General features: G+C 34.4%; 1 protein-coding gene across 3 annotated transcripts in view; it reads right to left on the bottom strand.

Annotated features, from left to right (window-relative positions):
- Nucleotides 1-17,170, bottom strand: part of LOC107732672 (arf-GAP with coiled-coil, ANK repeat and PH domain-containing protein 2-like) — a 46,766-nt gene that overhangs the window by 18,561 nt on the left and 11,035 nt on the right. For 2 of the 3 annotated variants that reach the window (XM_016544074.1, XM_016544076.1), the window contains exons 2-9: nucleotides 16,859-16,916; nucleotides 11,959-12,078; nucleotides 10,556-10,609; nucleotides 8,844-8,902; nucleotides 8,078-8,261; nucleotides 6,988-7,032; nucleotides 6,628-6,723; nucleotides 5,142-5,216 (exon numbers count right to left, since the gene is read on the bottom strand). In XM_016544074.1, the coding sequence (XP_016399560.1) occupies nucleotides 5,142-5,216; nucleotides 6,628-6,723; nucleotides 6,988-7,032; nucleotides 8,078-8,261; nucleotides 8,844-8,902; nucleotides 10,556-10,609; nucleotides 11,959-12,078; nucleotides 16,859-16,916 (691 nt within the window). Of the gene's footprint in view, nucleotides 1-3,259; nucleotides 3,314-5,141; nucleotides 5,217-6,627; nucleotides 6,724-6,987; nucleotides 7,033-8,077; nucleotides 8,262-8,843; nucleotides 8,903-10,555; nucleotides 10,610-11,958; nucleotides 12,079-16,858; nucleotides 16,917-17,170 lie in introns of all 3 variants that reach the window. The other variant, XM_016544075.1, reaches the window with a different exon arrangement.

Here is a 17,170-nt window from a genome sequence, read left to right as displayed (position 1 = left end):
AGAATGTGTTTCATATCAAAAGTAACAAAGCACAAAGTTTACTGTGATTAAATGAAAACAGGCTAGACTAATCTATTCTTGGGATTTAAGAATCGATATCGTTTCGTAAAAATGAGAATCAATTACAATCGAGAAATCAATATTTTGTTTACCCAGCCCTAGCGCAGTGGACATAACATCACAGTACTGCACGAAATCCTAATATGCCGCTCTGGCCACTGGGTCTTGTTCACCTCAAGAACAATCTAAGGTCCCTTTACTGTGATTAAATGAAAACAGGCTAGACTAATCTATTCTTGGGATTTAAGAATCGATATAGTTTCGTAAAAATGAGAATCAATTACAATCGAGAAATCAATATTTTGTTTACCCAGCCCTAGCGCAGTGGACATAACATCACAGTACTGCACGAAATCCTAATATGCCGCTCTGGCCACTGGGTCTTGTTCACCTCAAGAACAATCTAAGGTCCCTGCTTCCTGTAGATGTCATGTGAGCTCGGCTGAGCTCAGACTAGTTAAGTCAAGCCTGGCTGAGCTCAGACTAGCAGAGCTAAAGTAACACTAGAGGGTCACTGGATCCTGCGTTTTTGTCTGTGAAACCTCAAGCAGCTGAACACAGATAAGAGTGACATACTAGTAGAGGAGGTTAGTTTACAGCCTGAATCCAGTCTGATCTGCTCTAGACCGCACTACTAACAGATCTTACATCACATCTCCGGTGTACAGCGGAGAACAGAACCCACAAACCGTAAGACTCCCAGTCAACCAACTAACCGTTTAATAGACACTTTATTCAAAGTGACCTACAGAAAACTCAAACAAGGGCAGCTTTGGTTCATTTCAGGGGGTTGAGAATTATTAGCATGAATTTTGCATTAAATATTATATATTTTGCTTTAAATAAATAAATAAAATACATTTGCGGTCAAAGGATCAATCATGTTTAGTCGCATGCAAAATTAAAGTTTTTTTTGTATATATATATATATATATACACACACACTTAAACAAGTATGTACATATTTCAGTTTTATTTTTTTTATTATTTAAAAAAAAATTATGCATGCATTTGTGTGTATTTATATATACATAAATATACACAGTAAACACATTATGTAAACAAATACTTATTTTGGATGTAGTTAATTGCGCTTAATCGTCTGACAGCTCTAACATACATAAATAAATAATAGTTTACAGTACTTGATAATAAATACAGTTACACTAAGGTTTAATTTGTAAAATACATTAGGTATCATGAAGTGATTGTGAACAATACTTTTACAAGTTTTATTAATCTAGGATTTTTGTTCATTTGTATATACAAATCATACATTTTTTTTATTTTAAATTTTAAAAGTGTTATTTTTATGAACGAATGCAAATTAAAACAGCATATTTATAAATCAACATGAATTTAGATTAATAAATGCTGTAAAAACTTTCTTTTCGCTGTTAGTTCATGATACCTAATGCATTAACTATGCAAATTAGTTAACAAATAAGACCATAATGTAAAGTGTTACCAAAAATGTTATTGTAAAACACACAAAGAAACTCCAAAGGTCATATTTCAGTTATCAAAATAATAACCTGAGGGTTTATGTGGACAGCCTTATTAATGTTGCAGAAATATGTAACTATTGCACTATTTACATTGTATTATTTTTTGTTTAAATAAATAAACAGCAAAAGACAAATATTAGGAATTAATATTAGAATTCATAATATTTACGCTCAGAGTTACAAAAATCTGCAGTGTGAATGGAAAGTGGACTGAGACCTGAAGTGGGCTGAAATGAGAACTGAATCCACTTTCACGAACAGTAACAGTGTGAACACTAACGGAACTGGGTTCTTTCACTTTTTTGGGATCCATTTTTAAAAAAAAATCACCTCAAAGTGAACTACTGACCATGACCTTCAGTATGACCCTTAGCTTGTATGTTTACAGTAAGGCGAGCAACACGACAGCACCAACTGTTATTAAAAAGCAGATTTGGTTTCCGTAACCTGATCTGATACGCGAGCCGGGCCGCTTAATATATTTAGGGTGCCAGGACCAAAGAATGGGGCTACAGCTGTTATTAAAGTACAGAGCAACCTCTTTCCTTTAGATTATAAATACTTATATTTTTTTACTTAATTTTAAAAAGAACAATTATTTTTTACTACCAGATATAATTAACATATTTTCAGTTTTTGCAATGAAACAAATTAAGTCTATAAGTCTCATAACTGTTGCAAAGTAAAAAGTCTCATTAAAAGGCTGAAATTCTTAAATATTTTTAAATAATTCTTAAGTAGAATTTTACAAATTCTGAGATGAGCATAATTAAATTTTTTCCAAGTTTATAACTGTCATGGTTATAACAGAAAAAAAAAGTCTCATTAAAAGGCTGTCATTTTTAAAGATTCTTAAATAATTCTTTATTTATTTATATATATATCTTATTGTATTTTACTTGATGTTTACAAACCAGACATTCTTGGAGTTATTAAACTGAAATTATTCTTCAAAAATAGCTTAATAAAATAAAATAAAATATCTCATTATCATATCGGACATCCATATTTGTTATAAAACATTAAAATGATATTCATTCAAACAGTGTTACCAGCCATAGAATTTGATCAATGCAAAAAGAAACAAAGAACATGAACTAAAAAACATGACTGACTCACCAGATACCACACATAGTGAAACCTGCTGAAGATCTTCATGCCGAACACAGCAGTGTGAGTGTGTGTGTGTGTGTGTGTGTGTGTCAGCAGTGACGCTGCATCTAACTTCCAAACATTACTGTGACTGTCCCGTCAGGGTCGTCTACCATCACTGAGCCTCTACGCACTATGTCTGTTTATGTACGTCCATGTATATGCAGACTGAGTCTAGTATTAGCCTTGGTATCTATTGCTGGCTCCTCCCCTTCAGGAAAGCTCTAGTGTGTGTGTGTGGTCGATGAATGAATTCATTAACTGTGGCTCATGTGTTGGATCCACCAATCCCAGCAGAGCATTAAACATTTAGACTGTCGACGGTGCGCTTTGGTTCGCTTCTGCTTGGAGAATTTTCTTCTTCAAGTACAATAGTGATTAACAAACTTCTTACAGGTTTTTACAATCAAATTACAACCCTTTGCTTTGATTACATACTGACATAAAAGTGCATGTTTAATGAACGATATTAATGCAGGCATCTGTGTCATGGTGATTCATGCAGCGTTCAGACGGACAGGCAGAAGAGACAGACTCACCTGCAGCACAGCCTCATATGAACAGTCAGAAAAGAAGAGAGAGCAGGTTAACAACTGCTGATACAGCCAGAGAGAGAGCGAGAGAGAGAGAGAGAGAGAGAGAGAGAGAGAGAGAGAGAATGAGAATGAGAGTGAGAGAGGAGGAAAATAAAAATAGAGAGACAGAGTAAAGTAAGCGCTCCTTATGGCGAGATAGATGCATATACACTAACAATGTTTTATGAAGCGTCTCCAGGACATAAAATGTTAAACAAAGACATTTCAATTGGTATTTTGAAATATTGGCAAACATTTGTCTACAGTGTATTGAAGCACGATTCACACCAAGGTAGGATGCGATATTGATGAATAATTATATATTCTTGGATTTTTTCGATAACAATTAAACAATATTTTGCTTGCAATATTCTTATTTTTAGCATTCTTGCCTTTATTATGATAGGACAGATCAGAGCTCGCAGGAAGCGAAATGGGGCGGGATCGGGAAACGTCCTCGAGTCGGGATTCGAACTCGGGACGCCTGTAGCACAACATGTCGGTGCACTGCCCACAAAACTATCGGCACCGACTTGCTTGCAATATTCTGAGCGTGTTTTTATGCTGATACCTTGGCTGGTTTATGTCTGTCATGGATAAATAAATATGACACTAAAATGGCCAGTAGGTGGCGGCAAATCCCTGCCTTAATGAGTGAGTCATTGAATGATTCACTCGAACAATTCGTTCAAAAAGGCTGATTCATTTAGAAATAAAGCAAGCGGCTGTCAATAGATCATTAAATCATTGACTCAAGTGATTCGTTAAAAAACAGATTCATTAGGAACGAAACATCACGGTGTTCCTCTGAGATGCGCAAATGTTCCGCTCCAGCTTAGTTTGCAACTAATTTCATTAGCGAAACAGAAAAAAGAAAAAAAACACACCATTGTGTTGCGCTCATGCGCTGAAAGGAAGAAAAAAAACGTATTGTTTTAAAACTTAGTATTTTTTACTTTCATAACTTGAATTACAGTATCTGGGCATTTTAACTGCATTCTAATAAGCTTTATCACACAATGAATGCTTTCGGATATTCACGACATGTTTTTTGCATACTGGCAGCTTGCACATTGTTAAAACAACAATTACGACATTATCGTAGCCGATAAATATCACACACCCCTACACAGAGGTCACTTCAAAACCAAGCTGCTTTCTATGGGTTAACTGTTCAATGCTCAACAAAACTGAACCAGATTCGAAATCCACACTGCAACATTTTGTTTTTGTGAAATTGAGAATTTCACCGAATTTTGTCATCGGAAGTCCCTCAAAATTCTCGAACTTGCAGAAAAATTTGCCAATGTAGATTTCCAATCGGGCTGTTTTGTTGAATCGGATGTTGAATCAAATTTGATAGAAATTCCTGATTTCATAAATATCACCGCACCTTTAGAGGTAATTTGCAAATTTGTGCTAAAAATAATCACATTTCAGCAGAATCGGTATCAACTACATAAAACGCACTTGCACGTCATATGTGAGGATCATGCTCAGCTTTAATACTGAAAGATGAACTGCTCTACTGTAATAACAGCAACTTTATTACTTTATTCATAAACCCGTGCACAGTATATCAGGCAGAAGCTTCACTTTGTGTACTTTAGATCGTTTCAAAAGGTCAAACCCCAAGAGAGGAGAGTAGGGAAGGATATTCTGTTTCAAAAAGCATCAACAACATGATTTTGTAGCTTGGTGTCAGTTTTCATCAGTGTGCTGCAAAGCCTCATCTGCAGTAAAAACTCGACATTTGTCGCTCTAAATAACAAATATTTTCTGGCCCTGTATAGTGTGCCATGGCTAGGAGTTTGTGGGTTACTAATGTTTGGAGGAGCTCTTGTACCTTATGCTGAATAGTCGAGTGTTTCATCTCCATATCTTTCCTCTCTTTTGCAGAGTCGATCACCAGCTGATCCAGCTGAAAGACAGACATGAAAAATGGCTTGAATGCATGAAGACAGGAAGAGAAATCTGGAGTCAGAGCAATTTGGGTCGACCTATGAAGAAGGTGCTTATTATATTTAAAAAATTCTGCTTTATTAAAAAAAAAAAAGGCAAATATATAAGGCAAAGAAGGTTTTCAAGACGCCGCCTTCACCCAACTGTACTGAACTTTATAAAACTGGAATTAAAGGCACGACTGCCAGTGAAAAACCACTTTAAACACAAAGTCATGTGATCGGAAGATGGTCTGGTTTCTTACATCTGGACGGAAAACCACTCTTGCCTCATTATTTTCCCATATCCCAAGATGATGATGGACCATAATACACTGCTTCACCACCACTACACACTGCTAAACAAATTCAAGAGCGCTTCTAACAGTAAAACTCAGCCATTCAGAATCTTTCTGATCGCCAAATCCAAACTTGTTTATGGGAATATTCCACTACACTGAAGGACTTCATCAATCCAACTTTAAAAATGTGGATTATTACCAAGTTTAGGTCTTTAACATTAATATATCAGTGGATGTTACTATAGTATTATCCAGTAAATGAACTACCTCTAGAACTGAAACTGGTGATTTCACCGTTCCATATTTCCAAATAAATTAACTTCCTATTCAACAAGCTCATCAGATCATGCTTTCTCAAATAGAAAGGTCAAGACTGCAAAGTTGATGAAATAATGATTTAAAACAAGACAAAACAAGCTTCTAAACAACTACAAATCAAGATAATCTCCTCAACAACTGCTTGATTGCTTTTGAAGAACCAGGATTCTTGGCAAACCTGGATAAATGAGGAAGTCTAATTTTAAGTGTGATTTCTAGACCTGGAAAAGTCATGTAATAAAACGGGCCATATGCAACTCCATATACATTTTCATAGTTGAGATAAGCTCTATTTTATCAGGCAGAAATTGTGAGTAAATGAAGAGGCTCATGTTGTCATTAGCAGGAGATGTTCAAATGACTTGCTGACGATTTTGTATCTGCTAAATCGTTTTTGTCAAATTTTAGTAAAGGCTAAGGGTTTGTTTAAATCGCTAACCCTATGCGTAACCAATAGTACTAGTGAAACTTGCCTTAGAAAACACCACTTATGTTTCTTTTCTATAGGGGAAGTTGAGGAAAGGAACTGTAATAGACTCTCTGTGCACTTTATTTGTTCAGATACAGCAAGCGACAGTCCATCACCTCGTATCATGCATGGAAACACATCACATAAAAGAACATGTGCGGTGTTTGGGTCGAGCGCTTTGTTTGGATCCGCCAGGAAGGAGGCGGGCATATGAACGGCTAATAATATCAGATGGGAAATGTTTTTCTCTGTCGCAGTTACAACCTCAAGTTTCCAAAGATCTTACGATATGATATGATGTACCTGTCCGGTCAGTTGTTTCATGAGGGGTTGTAGTTCACTGAACAGATCATAACCTTGATGGAAGAACGTCAGGTGGGCATACATGAAGGACAGCATCTGTACAACAGACGACACGTTTAGCAACACAACTCTCACATGACCGTATAAATCTTAAAGGGATAGTTCACCCAAAAAATGAAAATTCTGTCATTAATTACTCACCCTCATGTCGTTCCAAACCCATAAGACCTTCGTTCATCTTTGGAAAGGTTTTATGGGTTTGGAACGACATGAGGGTGAGTAATTAATGACAGAATTTTCATTTTTGGATGAACTATCCCTTTAAGACTTAATTACAAATCACGAATAAGAATATTTTACCGATTTGAGGATTTCTGATCGTCTCTTGGACTGCAGCACATTAATCTGAAAAAATACAATAAATACATAAATACATACATAAATTCCCTACTTAAAAGAACAGGTACTTTTTTACTGACATCAAGTTTCAAAAACAAAAGTAAAACAATAAATCCATGAGGTCACCATTAATTTGGGGATTTTCTCAATAGGGAATATCAGAGTTAATCTTGTCAACAAAATTCCTTTTTTTTTTTCCTTCCATTTTTACTTTGTCAGCAACAACAAAGACAATATTGTATATTATGCGTATATACAAGTGCACATGGGATATATCTTTAGTATGTCCATACATGTTCATACAGTTTTATAAATTTGGTTTCTTTTTACACATATTCTAAACAAAAATGTTTTTCTGACTACAATTCTATGCAATTTTGCTCACAGTAAAATAATGAAAAACAAAAAATAATGCATATGCCATAACAAACCAACACAAACAAACTGAGTAAAAGTGAACACTGGCAAATTGTCCACTAAAGCTTCAATAATGACAGTCTATAATCAAATCTAACACATCTGCTTCCTGAACAGGTCCTAAACGCACATCCTTTATTCTTTCACAGCTGACTGGAAATAAGCAGTTCTTTCTTTGAGCCACCAGGGGGCGCAATACACTGCACACTGAGCGCCTGTAAAGCACACACACTAAACACTCAACGACTACTGACTCACTGGAGAGATTTAGCAGAGCTGGTACACATCATTTCGAGAGAAAGGTCAACCTACGGTAATAACGTTCAAGTCGTTTGAATTATAGCCGCTAGTCTGACCTCGCAAAGGGGACTCATTTAAACTGAGCGTGTGCGGTCACTGCAGAACACAGGAAGTGCATTGAGAGGACACAAGTATTGTGTGACAAGAACTGATTAAGTTTCTTTCTCTTTCAAAACATCCCTTCTTTTGCTTGCACGCAATATTAATTCCAATGAATCTATATCATTAGCATGCGTCTTGTGACTGTGATGTAACGACACGGGAATCTGTACAAAGGTTGTCCGAGTGCAAAGGTTAACCCCGAGTCCCTGCAGAGGGGTTTGAGTGCTCTTACCTGAAGGACGTAGTCCAGGACAATGTGGCGGAAGCACTTGCGCGTGGCGATGAGGATGTTGGTGGCCTCCTCCACCTCGTGCTGTTTGTTTCGAGGCGCCTGGGCATTTTTGGACAGGGCTGCTTCTTTCTCCTCGCTCACTTTGTCGAATTGTTTCTTAGCTTCTTTAAATTTCCGAAGGTCCCTGCGCACAGCAATACCATTCCTTAAATGTGCACTCGACGGTCGCTGAAACCGTGCCATTATAAACTCTGGCTTTAGCGGAGATGAGACAAATGGCTTTGTGTATGGAGTCTATTGATAAACAGATAAAAATCGGTTTGGCGGCTGTAAAAGCTGAGGGTCTGTACTCACAAATTGATGACAAAATATGACATATAAAGTGTAACTTGTTTTGGTGCTGAAACTTTATAGAAAACGCATGTTGTCTGCGCCGATAGCATTGTGAGCAGTAAGCCGACATATAACGTCGATGTGCTACAGGCGTCCCGAGTTCGAATTCTATTCTATACTATTGTAGTAAAGTAAAAAAAAAAAAATGCCAAAAAAAAACTATATATTGGCCACACGACGACACTTGGACATGTAAACATTTAACGCATAATTTAAAATACATATTAGCATTAAATTGGTAGCATTAAAAAAAACTCCATTAACTGCTATTGCTAATTTAAAATTCTATTAATTTAGGAAGTTACTAAAATAATAATTAAGGGATCAGAACCATGTAAATTGACAAAACAACATGTAACGTTATGATACTCACTCTCGAATGAATGCCTGCAGTTGTGATTTGATTGATCGTTGTGCTTGGTCAAATAAAATCTGCAACATAAATAAATAAATAAAATGAAGCCAGACATTATTTTAATAACAATTCACCATATTTTCTTTTTAAGTTCTCATTACTGTAATGCATTACAAACTTACTTTGTTGTTTTTCTAATGTTTCACAAAAATAAACACACACACACACACACATATAAATAAACACATACACACACACACACACACACAAACATATACATATATACTGTATATATATATATATACACACACACACACACACACAAACATATACATACACCCACACACACACACACACAAACATATACATATACATATACATATACATATACATATACATATACATACACACACACGAACATATACATATACATATATACACACACCCACATATATATACATATACATATGTATATACACACACACACACACACACATATATACATATATATATGGACTGACGGACAGACAGATAGACAGAGTTAGATTTATAGCAAGTTATAGTAGATTTGCAAATAAATTCATATACATATATATACACACACACACACACAGTACATTGAATCAGCTTTAAGCGAATCAGTTTAATAAATGATTCCAAGTTGATTTGCCGCCACCTAGCCATCTGACGATTTTAATTTCGTATTTAAAAGTATCATTTTATTTTTCCATGATAATTCTATATTCAAAATTGTATTTTCTAAACAATTAATCTCAGCAATATAGTTGTAATAGTACCAATTCAGAAGCAGCTTCTGTGCCACCTCTTTAGTGCAAAGATTTTGTTGTTAGTAGTAACAGCTCTATATAGTGTCTTATTATTGTTCTAACTGTGTTTATCGATTAAATATAAGACATTTAATTATCAGACAGTAAATGTGGTCTTGACTACAACGCTACTTTTATCACGATTTTGACACATTTCAGCTTTCAAAGCATATACTGTGTGTTTTTAGACATTCTAGGCCAGTAGAATTACATCAAGTGTGTGTGGGATGAAATAGTCAAGACGCATTTGTGCTTTAAAGATCATGTGCTTAGTTCTTGCTCATGAGGACTTTAACCACAAGTCAGCTGATCTCCCCACACACTTAAACACTGACTCATGGAGCTCCAGTTCAAAACACAACTGAGGCGTGAGGACCACAGAATCATCCTTTATATTACAGGAATAAAAATAAAAGACCAAGAACATACTCTACACTAGAACATGAAGTCGAGCTCAGTTCGTAGCTACACAAGTTTGATTTCACATGTACAGTAGTTGAAATTAAAATCACTTCCCAGTGTCGCCACAAGGGGCGCTATTGCCGAAATTATCATAAACTGTCCCGTTCTATGGTCAGTTTCAGCTTGAGGACAATCTCTGTTAAAGTTAATGGTAAAATTAATCTCCTCAAAACAGACATTAATAGCTTAAAATTGACAGAATCAACACTAGAGCAGCTATTGGCTAGAGAGGAAAGAGGGAAATTCATTGCGTATGAAATAAATGCGGTCATTTCTCCTGAAGTCAACATTTTCAGCATCTCAGCACATTTAAGCTTTTCGCTTTTTTTTTTTTTTTTGGCAAAAATGCACATGCAAACATGATTTAAAAAAGGGGAGGAAAAGGAGAAGTCATAGGCAATAATGCAATAAGGCAAAAGCTTTTTGCCCAGATTTTCTTACTGTGTGATAGTTGATCATCTCTTGAAGATTCTCTGCAAACTTGTTCAGACTGGACTGTGAAGAAATCAGAGAACATTACAAAGGTCCGCAAAGAGTCAGCACTACAGATTACAGGACAGAAAAAAAATATGTTTTTTTTAATCACAAATGCAGAAAATACCTAAATGAAACTCTCAAAATGTCCCATTTGACCATAAAACCAAACTTAAAAGCTTAATAATTGAAGTCTGACATTTTCCCCATATTTTCTCTATAAGTTCTTATTTTAACTTTTTATTAGGGTTGCAAAAAGGTGGACAATTTCCAGTAAATTTCGGAAACATTCCAGAAATTTTAGAAACTTTCCAGGGATTTTTGGAAAGTTTCCGGAAATTTTCCACCCCTTTGCAACCCTACTTTTTTTATATATTATTTTACAATAAAGTAAAAGTAAATTATTCAAAAAAATTTACTTCAGAAAGTAAATAAATTATTGTACTGTAATGCAATGAATGTATTTTTAGTCAGTATAAATACTTTCAGTCAGTTCAACAAATACTACCATAGTGCAATGGTTCATTTTAAAAATAATCAATAATATTCATATATTCTTAATTTTTCCATTTATATATATTCTTTTTTCGCATTTTAATTGGTAAACCTACAAAAAAAGAAATTTCGACTTTAAAGAACAGAAAATTGGATTGCAAAAGTATTAAAATAAAAAAAAATGTATCGTGTGATTTATTTTTTTTTTCTTAACGGTATGGAGCCCCAAAGGGGTCATGATGGGAAAAAATAATAATAATAATAAAATACATTAATCTCTCAAAAATATTGTGTTTCCCAAAAAACTTTGCATTCATGTGTAAAAACATTGAAATATAATTTTCTTTCTCGTACCTCATATTATTTCCATCACAAAAGGTTTGCACATGAGAATCTCTCTCTCTTTTTTTTAACCATCACAAATGTCTTTTTTTGGGGGGGGATTTGGCTCTGAACGCTATAACATTTGGTTATTTTTAAGTAAAGACAACAAAGTAATGTTAAAACATGTCCAGGATGTTAACTGAACTGTGAAGGTAGTAAAAACTAAACCGGTTGGGAAACACTAGTATTTACCTGCACCAAATGCCTATATGAGGAAATACACTGGTATCTTTTCATAGTACAATGGAGCGTACACAATGGATATTTCAAAGAAGCAGGAAAGTAAATATGCAAAGACTAGGAATGCTGGTATGTAGCCAATGTTTCTGTGTGAACACAGACCAAGCATGCTTTCAAACGATTTCAATTGGCACAGCATACTACAGCGAGCCAAACAAACTGGACTAGTCTTCGCTCCAGGGACGCTTTGATATGGCCGGCCTCGGGCTAATAAGAGCTGATTGGTTATTACGCTAATCGTCTGCACTCACCTCGATAACATCATCTTTGGCAGACTGCTGCGCCAATTCCTGAATCCCGTTCACAAACTGCCTGTTGGCCGTGTTGTACGCCTTTCCAGCATCTATCATCCCGATGCATAGTTTCACCAGCTAAACACAACACACAGTACATAGATGTATGAATGAACAGTAAACACAAATAAATCAAATATGCATGTAAAGTATATTTATATACAAATGTATAAATCTGTGGCCTTTGGTTTTGGCTTGTTATCATCTGTCAGGCAAAACTCACAAGTCTGACTGCTTAGAAAAGTGGTTTGTACTTTTTTTGCACTTTTTTTTAGTGGTCAAAAAAAAAGTAGGTTAAACAATAAAGTCTGGCTTAGGTAATTGGCGTGTCAAAACAAAACAAAAAATAAAATGCAATAAAAAAAAACAGGTTATAAATTAAAGTTTGATTGCTTAGAAAAGTGGTTGGTACTATTTTGGTCATAACAAAAAAGACAAGACAAAAACAAAACGAAACAACAACAAAAAAGAAAAACCAAACCAAAACAAAAAGAAAATATTTGGTTAAAAAATTAAGTCTGATTGCTTGTTGCTTTATCAAAACAAAACAAAAAACACACAATAAAAAAAACAAGACGAAAACAAGTCACCATTATTTTTATAGCGCTTTTTACAATGCAGATTGTCTCAAAGCAGCTTTACAGTATTAAACAGGAAAATAGTGTGTCGAAATAGTGTTCCATTCTTCTCTTAATAGTGTTCCATTCTCCTCTTAATAGTGTTCCATTCTCCTCTTAATAGTGTTCCATTCTCCTCTGGCCAGACGAAACCAGCAGTTTAATTCTAGGCTGCAAACAAACAAATAAAATAAAAAACAATAAAAATAAATAATTAAATAAAACAAAAACAAAAGAAAAACTAACCAAAAAAAACAAAATAACAAAAGCAGTACTTTCTTTCTGGTACTTTTTGTTAGTGGTCAAAAAACAAAAAAACAAAAATAAGGGTTACAAAAAGTCTTAGAGAAATGGTTGGTACTTTATCTTTATTTTTTGTACTTTTTTTTTTTTTTTTTTTTGCTAGTGAATAGAAATAATAGCAATGATAAATAAACTAAAAATAAACTAAAAAAATATTAGGTTAAAAGATAAGGTCTGACATTTTCATAACTGACTGCTGCAACAAAATGACACAAATTTAATGAAATACAATTACAGTATTTTTGTCACTATAAAGGCATTGCAACAAACAATTGTAATATATTGTTCTTTTTTGTTACTGTATATAATTTGTTCACATTATACATGTTTAAATCAACAAAACAGAGTTCAGAAAATGACCTTAAGGAGGAGCTGCTGCAGCTTTTCTTAGAAATCAGCACAAAGCTGTAGAACATCCACATTAACATCATGCAGGGGTTACTAGCAAGCACCATATATGTGTGTGTGTGTGTGTGTGTGTGTATGTATATATATATATATATATATATATATACACACACACACACACATTATTTTGGTGCTTGCTAGGTAACACCTGTATGATGTTAATGTGGATGCTCAATTATTACACATCTTTTTGTGTTGATTTCTAAGAAAAGCTGCAGCAGCTCCTCCTTAAGATCCCATATCCTTCCTCAGCGAGAGGAGGAAGTGAAGGAGCGGCCTGAGTCACTCGGCCAAATGACGCTGGGTGGGTCTGCAATCTGACCCAACAATGAGCCGCTGCTGTTTTTACAGCACTCGATAGGGACTACAACAGGAAAGACCTCAAATCAAACTAAGATTATAGTGAGATGTTGCTGCTTCTTTCCCGAGGTCTTAACATGTATTAGGTTGATATTTGGGCATTTAGAGATTATCTTAACAGATATTTTCAGATCATGCTGGATTATCATGATCATCAGCTTTTGCTCGTTCCTGCAAGAGTGCTGCTGACGTTAAACTCAAAATGTTATGCTGCTAATAAAATGCCTATCAGTAGTGACTATGTCAAGGTGATGTCCATATGGCAGATATGTACAGAGATGATATTGCATGGTAATACAATTGTGAGCCGTGCTGGCAAAATGAGTCGGAATGCGCACGGGCTAATTTTGAGCTACAGGCCAAAAAAAAAGTGAAAATTATCGATTTGGTCGAATTTTAGGTTTTCACAAAGATGAGTTCATTAAGCCCTCGTCTAGTGATCCCAATGCTCCAAATACCGTATTGTCCCGAATATAAGACGACCCTCATCTAAAAGTATCTTTATTTGTACGTTTTCTGAGAGGAGTACCTTTTCTCCGCTCGCTTCTCTGAAGTGCCTGCATAAAGACGACACCGACGGCGCTCTATCCCGATACACATATACACCGATTTACAGTAGGCTAAATATATTTAAGTATTCACGCAAACATAATCTGTTATATCTTAAGTGAACTGTTGGTGGAAAACTATCAGATGTGTAACATTATATTAGATATATTAGATGCGTGCATTACACTAGGTCTTAATATATAGGCCGTCTGTCTCATTAATGTAAATCAAACAATAAAACAAAAGAGCGAATCACTCGCTGCTCTTGATTGAACTGCTTTTGCAGTTTTAATAATCAATTTATTTGTAATGAACACACTTAAGTGATTTTTAAGTGATAAAATAAAATTTACAATTATTAATATTCAAACTTTAATACAATGAAATTACACAAATTCTTTACTAATATTAAAATGTATTTTAAAATTATACGTTACAATTATTACAATTTAAATTTAAATATAATGAAGTTACACATAATCTGAACATTTATTTTACTACCAAGTACACTGATAAAAATGATTTTGTGGTGAAGTAAATAATACAGAAAAACAAATGTAATTTCTACATTAAATAATTTAGTTCAGGCAAGAAGAAAAAAAAAAAAGAAGAAAAAAAAAGAGTAAATTCAATATTAGTACTCAATTTAAGCTTGTAGAATTTAAAGTTTGAACTTATAAGTATATTTTACTTGGAATTGTTTGTTATTTTTTACAAAGATTGTTTAAGTAAATATCAAAGTCATGATCTCGTTGTTCCCATCATGCACTTGGGCATGAATAATTAGTAAGGTTAAATTTTTTGCTGTTTTCGAGATGTATTTAGACTGTTTTATGGTTGCTTTTGTTGTTATGTTAAGTAACTTGCTGTTTTGTGACATCTAGAGGTCATTTTCTACTCAAAATGACCCATTCATACTCAAAAACTGTTTGTTACCATCTTTGTGTATCATGTGCCAAGTATTGAGGTCTCTGTGTTCATTTGGTTAATAACTACATTTGAGTCCACATATTACCTTAAAAAGAATAAAGAGCTGTCTTCTTGCTTACTTACATGTTTGTAAGTGAACCACATGCTTTAATTGGCATTTTTTCAGTGATATGTGGTTTGAGTAAAGTTTACAATAATTATAACCATGGTTGAATGAAATGTGAAATCAGGGTAAACTTAAAATAATTAAGTAGAAATTACTCATCAAACTCTAATTGGACACGTTAAATGTACTTATTTCCTTTGCTAATTTTACTTAACTTAGTCAAGTAGATTTTACTTAATTCCATACTTAAATTTTACTTTAAAAATATGCGTGCAAAAACTTGCAAAATAAAAATTAAGTAAATTTTACTTATTGTTTTTTTCAGTGTAGTACTGTCAAAATTAGTGCATTAACGCAGACAATTAATTTTTCCAGTTTAATGCGTTACAAATATTTAACGCAGTTAACGCAGGGGCGGAGCTAGGGTTGGCCTCCCCACTCACAACTGCTGCTTCTGTCACGTTTTTCTTGACAAGAAGTGCGTTTATTTAGACAGATCAGAAAGTCTTTACGACCACATCAAACAGGAGACTTTTCAGACACACACTCCACTTCGCCTCAGCGACAGGCGCGAGTCAAACGAGCAAGGAAACGGTATAAGTGACAAGGAGCTTTAGCAGAACAACAGTGATTAGATGTTGTCAGGCCATACGTCACTAAAAACAAATCTTCCTGTCCTGTCAGCCATTATACAGTGCTCGTAGCACATGCTCTTCAATTGCACGCACAAATACGGTGGCGCGCACTGTAGCCTGTATTATTTCATATTAAAGCGTGAATGAAACTATGAGCATTCGTGTCAGATCCGCATCACGTTCAGCAGCGGCAGCTCTTAAAGTAATAGCAGCCAAATAAGCTAATAACCCAGCTGTTGTGATGGCTGTTCATCAAAGACATACAAGTTGTTATTTTTTCAAGTCTAATAAATGTTAAAATTGATAGCTCTCAATTATAGTTAGTATAGTCAACATTACATATAGCCATTGGTTAAATATTAGGAAAAAAAGTATTTCCTAGAGACATCAGTAGGAAACACCTTCAGTCATAAAAAAAAAAGATGCCACTAAACAAATATTAAAAATATACTGTCTTTATGCTGTTTCTACATTATTTGAAGATTTAATATGAAATTATTGCAATATAAAAGTATATTTAAAAACTTTAATGTTAGGTGGGATTAATCGCGATTAATTTTAGAAAACAATTGTATGATTAATTAGTTGTTTTTTTTATCGATTGACAGCTCTACTACTAAGTTATTATAATATTGATAATATTACAATAAAATGTGAATTAAATAATCATTAATATATATATATCATAACATTTAATTAAAAAATATATATATTTAATTCATTATTTAAATTACACACTATATGAAAATTAATTTTACTATATGTTTCACTGACATAATATATACACTAACTATATTTGTTATTATTTATATATTATAATAAAATATTAATTATAATACGACTTAATACATAATAAAATAGCAAAAGTAGGACAAAGACTGCAAAAACCGATTACTGTAGGAAACATCGGCCATGCTCTCTACATTTTGCCATCTCTCTTCTCGACGTACCTTGTCTAGTTTGGACTCGAGCTCACAGACGTCGCCCTCCGCCTCCTCGATGGTTGCCCTGTTGAGGACAGAGCAGGATTTCAGTCATTCACAATCACTGAAGATCAGCACAGTGTCACATACTACTGTGTGCTTCAACATTCAAAACAAGAAAAACAAACCCAAACCAACTCAGTTTGGAAATGCACACTTACTCAGACAACCAATTTCTTCATTAACTGTTGGAAATATAAATCACTGCAAACATCGAAATGTCAACAATATGATCTAAACTGTATGTAACATTGCGGGGAAAAAAGTTCTATAAACGTT

This window comes from Sinocyclocheilus rhinocerous, unplaced genomic scaffold (assembly GCF_001515625.1).
Source record: "Sinocyclocheilus rhinocerous isolate Xijiao unplaced genomic scaffold, SAMN03320098_v1.1 scaffold579, whole genome shotgun sequence".
NCBI classification, from domain to species: domain Eukaryota; kingdom Metazoa; phylum Chordata; class Actinopteri; order Cypriniformes; family Cyprinidae; genus Sinocyclocheilus; species Sinocyclocheilus rhinocerous.
This window is presented reverse-complemented; position numbering and strand designations above follow the sequence as displayed.